Genomic DNA, 12,794 nt, shown 5'->3' with positions numbered 1-12,794 from the left:
TTTGTAAGAGTATATAAACCATTAATAAAGACATATAAAACAAGTTATAAGATCTATAAAACATTTATAAATGTTTATAAGAAAGTTATGAAAGTTTATAAATAATTTATAAGAGGTATGTATACTATTAATAAGGGTTTATAAAAACTTTATGAAAGCCTTATAAAATAATTTATAATGGTTTGTATAATAATATATAAGGGTTTACAAGAGTATGTAAATATTTTATAAGGGTATAAAGAAGCCAACTCTGCAACTTTTATAAAGAGTTATAAATATTTAATTCTTTGATCGTACAAACCACATTCTGGATACTCCTCCCTAATCTTAGAGATCAAAAGCGTTCCCATCCCAGATCTAGTTCCTCCTCCCAACGAATGACAAAACTGGAAACCTACACAGAAATCAAAACCAAATGTATCACAATGATAACAGCATCAACGAAACCTAAATCAAATACATCACAGAGATCTCAAATCAAATCACGCACGACGATAAAACATATCGAGATTCAAAAACAAAATCAGTTATCCTCTCACCTTGTAGGCAATCTTTGTTCTCAGCTTCCTTCCTCACAACATCGAGAATTCGTTGAAGTAGACATCGATACGTTCGAGCTGGAGGGGAGAGTCGCCGACGTATTGGCCGGTGTGGTCAACGTCGTGCTCGTCGCAGATCACTTCCCAGAACTTGGCTCCGATCTGGTTTCCACATTGGTCGCCGTGGATGTGGAGGATCTCTCTCATTTTCTCGCCGGAATCGTCTCGTCGAATCTCTAACTAGAGTCGTCGATCAATTTGGGAATTTTGAAAATTCTTGTTGGAGAATATGTTTATGTTTCATTAAATAAGGTTATAAATGTCTTTTACCCTTCATTAAAGATGAGGGTAAAAGTGGTTAGTGTAAAGTTGAAAAGTGGTATTAGGAAAGTGGTATTAGTGGCAATTCCCCTATTTTTAAGATACTTTTATATAATTTTGAGAAACATTAATTGTGAATATTTGAATTGATTAAATTTTATTGGTGGATAGTTATTGGAAAGTGTATTGAAAAATAAATTGTAAATTAAATTATAAATATTTATTATATTCTTAATAAACGTAAAAAACTCTAGAAAATCTTATTTTCGGGAACGAAAGAAGTAATATTAATCAGTATATACATGTGTAGAGTTGGGAAACTTTAATTTATAGCATGTGTAAAATATATAGTACTCCTTAAGATACACAATACTCCTTCCAATTCACAAAAAGTGTAACTTAAACATTTTTACACATATTAAAAACTGATTGAAATGCATTTATGTTTTCATTAATAACATTTAATCAATAGCATTTTAGATAAATACATTTATTTATAAGATCAATGCATTTTACAATTAATATTAAGCTAAAAATAAGAGTAAATTATATTAGAATTGTAGAATGACACTTTTTATGTAACAACAAAAAAAATGTTAAAATGACATTTAATATGAAAAGAGAGAGTATAACAGTAATAAAGTATATCTAAGATACCGAATACATATCCTATCAGTCCTAACAATGGAGTCATATTAAATGTTTACGCTATACTATTTGTTTAATTGAAAACCTCTTAGAACATCTTTAAAAGAGCTATCTGAAGTTCCTACGATGATTACAGGATCAATGAATGAGAGCTTCACAGCTCCTGTTTTCGAATGGGAAGTCAAATTAGTTCTCTTTGCCATGCATCCAGATAAGGCGCCGGAACCAGATGGAATGACTGCACTTTTTTACCAAAAGTTTTGGAATATAGTCAAGGAGGATTTAACTCTTATGGTTAATAAATTCTTTTTTGAAGAGAATATAGCAAATAGTCTGAATGATACAAATATATGTCTTATCCCAAAGACAACTAAGCCTAATGATATGGTTAAATTCAGACACATAAGTTTGTGCAATGTCAGCTACAAGATCATCTCTAAGGTCTTATGCCAGAGACTAAAGAAAGTCTTACCAGGATTGATATTAGAAACCCAGTCAGCCTTTGTTACTGGAAGACAGATTTCAGATAATATCATGATTGTTCAAGAAATGTTTCATGCCCTGCGAACTAAACCGAGTGGACGTAATAAAAGGATGACCATCAAGACAGATATGAGTAAAGCATATGACAGGATGGAATGGTCGTTTATTGAAGCTGTGATGCGAAAGATGGGATTTTCTGAAACATGGATCACCTGAATTATGAGGTGCATTACATCGGTAAAATATAAAGTTCTTATGAATGGGCAGGCAAGAGGAAATATTGTTCCAGGTAGAGGCCTGCGTCAAGTAGATCTTTTGTCTCTTTTCATTTTTATTTTGTGCACGGAAGCGCTTGTTAGCCTTCTCAATCATGCAGAGAACCAAGGGAAGATAACGGGGATGCGCGTCACACGTGCATGTCCTTCGGTATCCCACCTTCTCTTTGATGATGATAGCCTTTTCTTCTATAAGGTGTAGCCCCGTGAATGTGAAGAAGTAATGAAAGTAGTCATGACATAAGGTAAAGCATCTGGCAAATGTATTAACTTTGACAAATCTTCCTTACTCTTTGGTAAGAGGATTAATGAAACTACTAGGCAAGAGATTAAAGATGCACTTGGAATACATAATGATGGTGGGATGGGAAAGTACTTGGGAATCCCAGAGGATATTAGTGGCTCCAAATGCAAACTTTTTTCATTTCTAAAGGATAACCTGATGCATAGAGTAAATTGATAGAATGGTAGATGGCTCTCAAAAGGGGAGAAGGAGGTAATGATCAAATCTATTTTACTCGCTCTTCCGACATACGTTATGTCGACGTTTCTGCTCCCATTGGAGATTTGTGAAAACCTCGCTAGTACCATTGCACAATTTTGATGGAGTTCAAATCCACCAAAAAGAGGAATACACTGGACGAAATGGGAAAATGTTTGTCTACCAAAAGAAGAGGGCGGGATTGGCTTTCGTTTAGATCATGAGTTCAATCTAGCACTACTGGCAAAACAATTATATATGGAGACTGGTTTAGTACCCCGATTTACTGGTTGTCCGAGTCTTGAGGGGCATATATTATAGGATGACCTTGCCACTAATAGCAACCTCTGTAAGTAGTCCATCATATGTGTGGCCAAGCATCTTCGCCGCAAGGAAGCTTTTACTTCTGGGGATCAGATAGAAAATTCATTATGGTTATGAAGTCAAGGTGTGGGAGGATCCGTGGATTCCAACGACACATGCTGGACCAGCTACACCTGTAGCGCATGTGATGCACCCGAATATGAGAGTTAGTGACTTCATTAATCAGGAATCGAAGGAATGGGACGTAGGACTACTAGAAGATTATGTCCATCCTGATGACATACCACTCGTACGCAGTATGGCCATAAGCTATACTCATCGCCGTGATACTTTCTGCTGGAACTACACGAGGAATGGTCAATACAAAGTTAAATCTGGATACTGAATTGCTCAAAATCTCTTGAAGCCAGAAGAGGAAAATAAAATACTGGAACCAAGTCTCATTAAATTTCAAGCCTTTGCTTGGAAGTTGAAAGCGCCAGGGAAGATGTGCTATCTTATATGGCAATTGATAACAGATCAAGTGGCAGTAACGAGGAATCTAGTAAGGCAGAATATGAGGTGCGATAATTATTTCCCAAGGTGTGGGAGAAATAGAGGAATCTGTAACGCATGCAATATTTGAATGCCCTTCAGCTCTGCAAGTATGGTCCTTATCGGCAACTACTACAAGCCCAAGTACATTTCCAGTGTCAAGCGTCTACACAAACATGGACTATATATTCTGGAGGAAGAATAATATCTTAGAACCAGACCAAGACAGGAATCCTTATCTTTGGATAATATGGTATATTTAGGTTCGCAATGATAAACTTTTCAGGAGAATAGACAGAGACCCTTTGGAACTAGTTCGATACGCAGAAAGTGAATGTCAAGCCTCGTTTAATGAAAATGAGACGATACCACCAGTAGTACAGACCATCAATAGTGAGGAAAACCAAGTCTTAAGCTTGGGTAATATTTTTCTATTAGATGGATCTTAGACAGCTTCTGATCGCTTTAGTGGATGTGGATGGGTCTGGATAGATAGTGGGGAGAACATACAACTCATGGGAACACAGAACTTCACTCGATGTGAATCAGCATTACATTCGGAGGTAGAAGCACTGCGATGGGCGATGGAGAATATGCTTCAACACTCGCCACGCCAGAGCTTTGGAACAGACTGCAAGGAGCTGATTGCAATGATAAAGGAACCCAGGTGTGGCCAAGCTTCGCGACAGAATTGGAGAAGATAGAGACGCTGCAGATTTGTTTCCCGGACTTCAAAATCACCCATGTGCCACGAGTGCGCAATCAGTTTTCTGATTTTTTAGCTAAGACGGCTAGGACCTTTCATAGGGAGTTACTTTTCATTGGTTGTTCTATTCCGGTCTGGTTACCCAGACCACTTCAAGCTTGACCGTTCGACGTCAAAAAAAAACTCTATAAATTCAAATATTGAGTTTTTGCTCTCCAAAAAAGAACTTCAAAACTTCAATTTATAGTTTTAAAGAGTGAAACTCATATTTGAAGTTTCACTACTCAAAACTCCAAATTTGAAGTTTCATATTTTTATTTGTATTTTGGTCTTTATAACTAATTATACATCACATTTATGATTTTTAAGTATTTTCTAATTTATCATTTTAATATTTAAAATTTTTGTATGTCACAAATATTTCAAATTTTTTTATAAACTCAAATTTTACACATATAATTAAAAAATGAGATTTTAATGTTTTAAAACTAGAATTAGACAACAAGAATATTACAACATAAACTTAATAAAACAAATTTAAAAAAGATACACGAACACATAATTATTACACAAATTAAAATATTAAGATAATACTAATAATCTAGTAAATTTGCTCCGGAACCTCTAAAATATTGTCCAAAAAATTTTTGTGTAACCGAAGATGGAGCATTACGGAAATAATCTTAAGAAATAATCTGGTATTTTCCTTGTAGTTTAATATTTAATTATGTATTTAGAATTTTATTTTTTAGTGTAAGATTTTATTAATTAATATTACTGTAATATTTTATATATTTGCTAGTTATTTACAAATTTTTTATGGATCTATATTAATTATGATAAATATAAAGACTGTAGTGTAAATTACAAATAATTTTGAAGTTAAGTTTGAAGTTTTGCTTTTGGAGAAAAGACCTCGAAAATTCAAATTTAGAATTTTAAAATCTCTAAAATAAAGAATCTTTTTGGAGGTGCTTTTATAGTCTTATTGCAACAACGATTGTAATTATTTTGTTGTGGTGATTATCACCAATCACAAAACACATGAGATTAGAATATCAATATACAATAGAAATTATATAAATTAATAATGTTGGAAGTTTAATATTTTATTATTTATAGAGATATTAATTTACAAAAAAAAAATTATTTAGATTTATTATCTTAAAACATATTTCTTCTACGATAAACAAATATTTGATTTTAGTGTATAGACATTAGTTGTTATTTCTTTTAAATTTGATATTTATATTAATTTTACTATATAATATATATTGCATAGAACTTAAATATGGTTTTAGATATAATATTACTAAATCTTATCTAAAATATATTAAGTGTTAAGAAAATATAAAAATAATTCTATTGTGAATATAAAACAAATAATATAATAATAGGTTTTTACTTATATAAAATATGTATATATATAAATTATTAATTGTAATTTTTATGGGAACATATATTTACATTGAATTTTCTACAAATTTTTTTATCTTATTATTTTATCGATTTGTGTCAAATTTTGAACTGGTTCAAATTGGGATAGCGAAATTTATTAATTTATAAAGATTAATAATTTATCGAATATTATTTTATAAAGGTTCTACTATAGCTTTTATCTTTAGCGTATGTAACTATGGTCTCCAATGATGATCAACCACAAAGCCATTAATAATAACAAGTAGCTTAAGACCCGTGCAGTTACGCGAATTGCGGGATGAATGTTATATATAAAACTAACTTTTATCTATTATTATTTACTTGTATTCATTTACGTATTATGTATATAATTAAATTAGAATAAAGAAATAAATCAAAACAATACATCTTGTTTATTTACGATATTTTTGGGAAAATAAATAAAATAATCATTTTATTTATTTTATATGGTATATAACTAAATTTTAGTGACATGGACATAGAGATATAATATATTTTAATATAAATATTTATTATTGAGAATTCATACTCATATGATAAACAAAAAATTCTAATGTGCAAATTTTTTAATGCAAATTTTAAAATTAAAATATTAAGGTTTCAATACTTTTTCAATACAAATTTGCAAATTATTATATTTAACTATTTTTCTATGTTATATAGTTTAATTTTAAACTATATTAATATATAATATGAATGTCTAGTAAATGAGACTCATATTCATATGATTTATGATCATTTGTATCTTGTTATTACCAAAAAAGTTATAACTATTGATCACACAATTTTAGTGTTAGACATTTAACGTTTGTAGTAATATATAGTTGTTTAAAAAAATCAAAATATAACATATAAGAAAAAATTTAGTATTTTATTATATGATTAATGTGGTTGTTTAATATCTATTAATAATATAAAATTAAACAAAAAATACTAATATACAAAACTTATTATCAAATATTTATTATTCATAATCATTGATTGTTATATATACGTTAATCATATTAGACAATTTCATAGCTTTTATTTGAAAAAAATACGAGAATATTATTTTGTATACTATTTATCAATTTAATATTTAGTTTAATAAAAAGTATAATATAAGTTAATATTGACCAACCTATTTTTCTAAAAATTCTGAATTTCATTCTCATGATGACACGTGTCTACAAAACAATGTTATAATGTTTATCAATTAATATATAAAAGATTTTTTTTAAATATAGAAATATATATATATATATATTATTAGAATAGCTATGCAATTGTTTTTCATGTTACCATTCGGACTCATGTTTCTACTTTCTATTAAACCGGATTTACAGTCGCAATCTCAACCGGACCCATTAATAATATATAGACTAGCAAATTGTTCGTACACGGCACACTTCATAAGTTTCAAATGTTTGCAGTACAAAATGCATAAACACAAGTGTAAAGAGTTCAGTACAAACAGTATATAGTCTATAAGTGGCTATTTAGATGTGTGATACAATTTGAAAAAAAAAATGAAATTCGAGACATTATTTACATTCGAACGAGTCGTGCCGTCGCTATTACAAAACTCATGTATTTGGTTGTCCTCAGATTTACCAGCGCCTAGGATAATTGCATACTATCTTTTTTTTTTTGGATTTTTAAAGTTAAAATCCTCAACTAAGTTTGTTTTGGGTAAAAACTACCAAACTACATATTTAACGAAAAAAACCCTCAAACGAATTTTATTTAATGAATTAAACTCTACTAGGTCATAACTATCATTACTACCGGTAAATTTTTAGTTTAAGAGTTTTTACATTAAGTAAACATAGTTGAGGGGTTTTACCATTAAAAATATAAAAAAATTCAAAATTTTATAATATTATCTAAAAATTAGTAACTTAAATTTTTAAAATTAGCATTATTTTGTTGTAAATATATGAGTATGATGTGTTTATAACATCAACAGTATATACATATAAATTAAAAATGTAAAAAACTCAGAAAATATAATAAAAAATATCTAAATATTTATCTGTAATAAAATTACTAAAAGGTTAAAATGTAAAAAACAAGAAAATATAATAAAAATTATATCTTATCTAATAAAAATGTAATAATAAATTTTTAGATAATTTTTATTATATTTTCTGGGTTTTTATATTTTAATTTATACATATGTGATGTTGATGTTAAAAACACATCAAACTCATATATTTACAAAAAAAAATTAAAGTGATAATTTTGAAAATTTAAGTTTCTAATTTTTAAAAAAAAATTATAAAATTTTATTTTTATTTATTTATTAATGGTATAACCACTCAACGATGTTTACATAATATAAAAACTCATAGACTAAAGATTTAACAGTAATAGTGTAATTATGACATGTTAGGGTTTAATTCATTAAATAAAGTTTGTTTGAGGTTTTTTCGTTAAATACTTAGTTCGAGAGTTTTTACCCAAAACAAATTTAGTTAAGGAGTTTTAACATTAAAAATCTCTTTTTTTTTACAACAGGATAATTGCATACATGCGTACTAAGGAATAGTCTTTTTTGTTTTGTCGACAGAGTCATCTTCTTATATTCGTCTTTTAACTGTACACTCGTTTTTTTTAATGCTGGATAATTATGATATTACAGCTATGAAAAATATTACAGGTGATTTTACAGCCGACAATTCTACGTATCGTATGAAGATTCATGCCTAACAGTATCACTTGAACCGCCCTATGGAATCCACGCTTAACAGTACTTTTTGCGCCATGCTGCAGAGTTTTTGTAAGTTTTTTCTCTTTTAATTCTTATAATTCTGTCTTCTCCGATAATCACTCCGATAATCTAAATTCAGACCTGATTTAGAAGAACCTTCGTTTTAAATCCTCCTTTTTTTAATCAAATTTAACTTTTAACTTTTCTTTAACCAAACGGTCAAATACTTGGGCCCCGTCATATGCATGATTTTTTAGTAATTTAACTAAAGGTTTGTGATTTAAATGCGGTTAATAAAGTAAAGCTAAAAGTCCATGATTACAGCATGGGGATAAAGTTTTAATCTTTAAATAACTTATTTGTTTTTCTTATCATTTCACATTCAGATAATTACTGTCATAGTATACTTTTCCTTTTAAGTAAAATAATTATCAGCCTTATTTTGTCCTTTAGTAGTCAGGATAAGCGGATCATACAAAGATGTACTCTTACAAAAAAAAAAACAATTGAATTAATTTTAATATACCACAATTGTATTTTACTTTTTTAAAGAGTACAAAATACCAGAAAGAACGAGGAGTATAAGAGCAGTATTATCTCTGAAATCCATATTGTGGTTTCTTAAGAAAAAAATTATTTTTTCTGTCTAATTAATTTTTTTTGTAAAGTGCACAAACCACGGACCGCTACGTATCGGTGGGATCCGCGAATAGTGCAAAAAACCAACAACAAACGATCCTTATCTCAAACTTTTTATGATCGGTTTTTATGTTTTCTGTGGAGCCCAAGGGTTGAAAACCCCTTTAGTAACATGCGTTGTTGATGCTCTAAGATTTACTTAAGGGCATTTATACCCAAAAAAAAAATTACTTAAAAGACGTGTTATTTAACTATTGGTTGATAGTCAGTTCCACCATAAATAAAAAATTAAAGGGCACAATCCCTTTTCGGATAGTGCCCGGATATTCGACGGTAGTTAAGGAGAAAAACGTATTTTGTAATTACCATTTACTGACACGTCCCGGTAAAAAAGATTTACCACCATGAAATGACAAAAAGTCATTCCACCATCGTCCCACTAAAAACGTGGCTGGTTCAAACGCAGCGGTTGCATGAGTTTGAAGATGCTGATGGTTGCGGTTTCTAACGGTTTTAAGAGATTATATGACTAGTGCTACGGTTAGAAATTTGTGCGTTTGCAAAATACTTATGACTGGTTAATTATCAAATACAATACTGGTTAAATAATAAATTATCAATATTTACATTTTATATAATTATAAAAATATTAAAAATTATAATATTATAATAAATATAAAAATTATATTTAGAAAGCTATAGTTTGAATTTTTTTTAAATTACAAAAAAAAACATTTTTATTTAAAATTTTATTATATTAATTAAAATATAATAGATATATTTTAGTATTTTCATAATTCCAATTTAAATTTGTATTTTTAGTTTTGTATTTATTTTGTATAAAAAAGATTATACTACCGCAAATGCTAGTTGAAACCAGCTTATAAATTTATGAGGTTTAGAGCGGTTTGAAGCGGTTTAGAGCCGTTCGAAGCGATTTGAGTGATTGTTGCGAAACGCCAACCACCGCTATCAACCGCAAAAGCTGCGTTTGCGGGTGGTAACGGAGAAATCAATCGGTCATACCCTATAAATAAAAGAAGGTTAAACGGTAAAAATCCAAACCACATAACATCTGACATGGCATAAACAGTGCCTAGTCAGCTTTCATCTTTCTGAACCATTATAAAAGATTAAGCCAACGTCTCTTTACCCACACTCATCTCACCCTCACCAGAAAATATATATTATCACAAATTACGTTTTCTTCTTCTTTCTCTCTCTCTCTCTTTAGATTTGTCGCTTATCTTTGAATTCACCGGCGATGAATCTCGCCGGGAAAGTGAATATTTCGGTAATCATGTCCGTCTGTAGTAACGCTGTCTCCGACCATCGCCGTTACGTTTTCCGTGAAAAGCGTCACTGATCCGTCTCCTAGACATTTTCTATTGATAGTAGTATTATTCTTTGCTTTGTTTTGTGAAAAAGAAGATCCGCTAAATCGAAGAAGACGCTCTAGGTTTTCTTCTGGTGTTAGCTGAGAGGTTTTGATAGATTCTTCTTCTTATTCCTTCTTGGACATACCACCAGTTTCCGAAAATTTTGTGGGTTTGTGAAAGTCCTTGAGAGAGATTTGAATTTTCAGCGTATGTTTCTTCTATAGCTAGTTTGAACGAGAATTGACTTGGACCGTAGAGAGGTTAGATCTTCGTCTTAGGGTAAAACGATGCCGTTTATGATGAAGATCCAGCCGATTGATATCGATTCACCCGCCGTAAGAGAGACGGCAGCTCGACCGGTGCTCAAATCTCGCCTCAAGCGTTTGTTTGACCGGCCGTTCACAAACGTGCTGAGAAACGCAACCTCCGAGAAACCATCACACGGTGGCGAAGTTCAATGCGGAGGAGGAGCGGCGGTGACGGAGTTCGAGCCGAGCTCCGTTTGCTTAGCGAAGATGGTTCAGAACTTCATAGAGGAAACGAACGAGAAGCAAGCCAAATGTGGACGCAACCGATGCAACTGCTTCAACGGAAACAACGACGATAGCTCCTCCGACGATGATTTTGATCTCTTCGGTGGTTCAACTGAGTCTTTCATCGGCGACGCCTCTGATCATATCAAGGTATACACTAAACCGGTTCTTCTATCTCTCTCTTTCTTGATTAGTGTTAACCGGATTGTAATCTCGATCTATTCACAGAGTTTGGTCACATGCGTGAGCCTCGCGGAGAGGAACCTCTTAGCCGACGCGGCGAAGATCGTTGATAAGAACAGATCAGTCAAACGAAAAGAGGATCTGAGGAAGCTCCTCAACGAAGGACTCTTATCTCTTCACTACGATTCTTCACTCTGCAAATCCAAATGGGAGAAATCTCCATCATTCCCAGCTGGTGACTCTCTCTCTCTCTCTCTCTCTCTCTCTCTGAGACTGATTATTCGCTAATTTTCAGGTGAATACGAGTACATAGATGTGATTGTTGGAGAAGAACGGTTGTTAATCGACGTTGATTTCCGATCAGAGTTCGATATCGCGAGGCAGACGAGTGGTTACAAGGCGTTGCTTCAATCTCTACCCTTCATCTTCGTCGGCAAATCCGATCGATTAACTCAGATCGTCTCGTTGATCTCCGAGGCGGCGAAACAAAGCTTGAAGAAGAGAGGGATGCATTTGCCTCCGTGGAGGAAAGCGGAGTACATGCGATCTAAGTGGATGTCCTCTTACACCAGAGCCTCCGTCGTTGCTTCTGGAAACGCTGAAGAGCCGCCTGCTACGGTGGCCGCGGCTGAGCCGGAGCTTGATGATTGTGCAGAGCTTGAGCTGGTTTTCGAGGAGAAATCTTTATCTCCGGGAGTTATTAATTCTTCCTCCTCTCCTTTTCCGTCTGTTTACGGCGGTGATGATGATGTGGCGGTGGAGAGAGAAGTGAAGGTCACCGGCTTAGCTTCTTTGTTCAAGGAAAGGCCTTAATTAAAAAAAGTTTTGGAGTTTTTTTAAACCTTTTTCTAACTTTCACTTAGTTCCCCAAGGTAAAAAAGTAAAAAACTATAGGGAAAATTGCCAAAAGAGAACAAGAAATCAGCATAGTTGTCCCTATGGTATAAATCCATTTTTTTCCATTTTCTCTCCTTTTTACCCTTTCCATATGTTAAAATTAATGTAAAAAATAGTTATAAGAATCAAAAAAATTATTAAAAATATAAAAAACTAATAAAACACCCATTTACACAAACACATATTTTTTTAGGTTTGAAAAACATAATAAATAATGTTTTTAAATTACGTTCTACTAAAAGTAGAATTCTGTTTCTACACAAAACGGGTGAGTAGAAAATGCATTCTAGAATGAACACATCCATCTACTTGTTTTAGAACGTAAAAACTACTTTTTACTATAATTCTAAATATGGGGAATACGAATTCTACTATTTGTAATGATCGCTACTTTTATTCAGAAACATGTTTCTACTTTTATCGAGTATTCTAAGTTATCAGGAATGCAAAATCTAAAACATACACGAACGTCCACATAGTGTAGAAATTACATTCTGGAATTTTGTTATGTTCTACACAGTGTAGAAGGTGCCTTCTACGGATAAAAAAACTGAATTTTCGAAAATTAAGGAAGTTGCAGTTTTAAAAATATTCTAAAAATATTCTAACTTCCTAAAACGTGTTTTCATTGATTTGCTTCGTGAAAAATTAAAAAAAAAACGATTTTGAATGTTCTTCTTCACCAATCTATGATTTCCCCATGATTTTTCTATAGTTTGT

General features: G+C 31.7%; 1 protein-coding gene and 1 long non-coding RNA gene across 2 annotated transcripts; one reads left to right on the top strand and one right to left on the bottom strand.

The window, feature by feature from the left end:
* Positions 1 to 236: 236 nt before the first annotated feature.
* Positions 237 to 4,639, bottom strand: LOC117134018. The gene is made up of 2 exons (XR_004458124.1): positions 540 to 4,639; positions 237 to 394 (listed from the first exon to the last, which is right to left on the bottom strand). It is a non-coding gene; the product is annotated as an uncharacterized LOC117134018 (long non-coding RNA).
* A 5,569-nt stretch (positions 4,640 to 10,208) lies between these two features.
* Positions 10,209 to 12,066, top strand: LOC103868952. The gene is made up of 3 exons (XM_009147000.3): positions 10,209 to 11,144; positions 11,223 to 11,412; positions 11,473 to 12,066. The coding sequence occupies exons 1-3, from the start codon at positions 10,749 to 10,751 to the stop codon at positions 11,988 to 11,990; spliced, it is 1,104 nt and encodes a 367-aa protein (XP_009145248.1). The 5' UTR covers positions 10,209 to 10,748; the 3' UTR covers positions 11,991 to 12,066.
* The last annotated feature ends 728 nt before the right edge of the window (positions 12,067 to 12,794 follow it).

Source organism: Brassica rapa, chromosome A05 (genome assembly GCF_000309985.2).
Source record: "Brassica rapa cultivar Chiifu-401-42 chromosome A05, CAAS_Brap_v3.01, whole genome shotgun sequence".
Lineage (NCBI taxonomy): Eukaryota > Viridiplantae > Streptophyta > Magnoliopsida > Brassicales > Brassicaceae > Brassica > Brassica rapa.
Note: the sequence above shows the minus strand (reverse complement) of the source record. Positions and strands in the feature narration are given on the sequence as shown.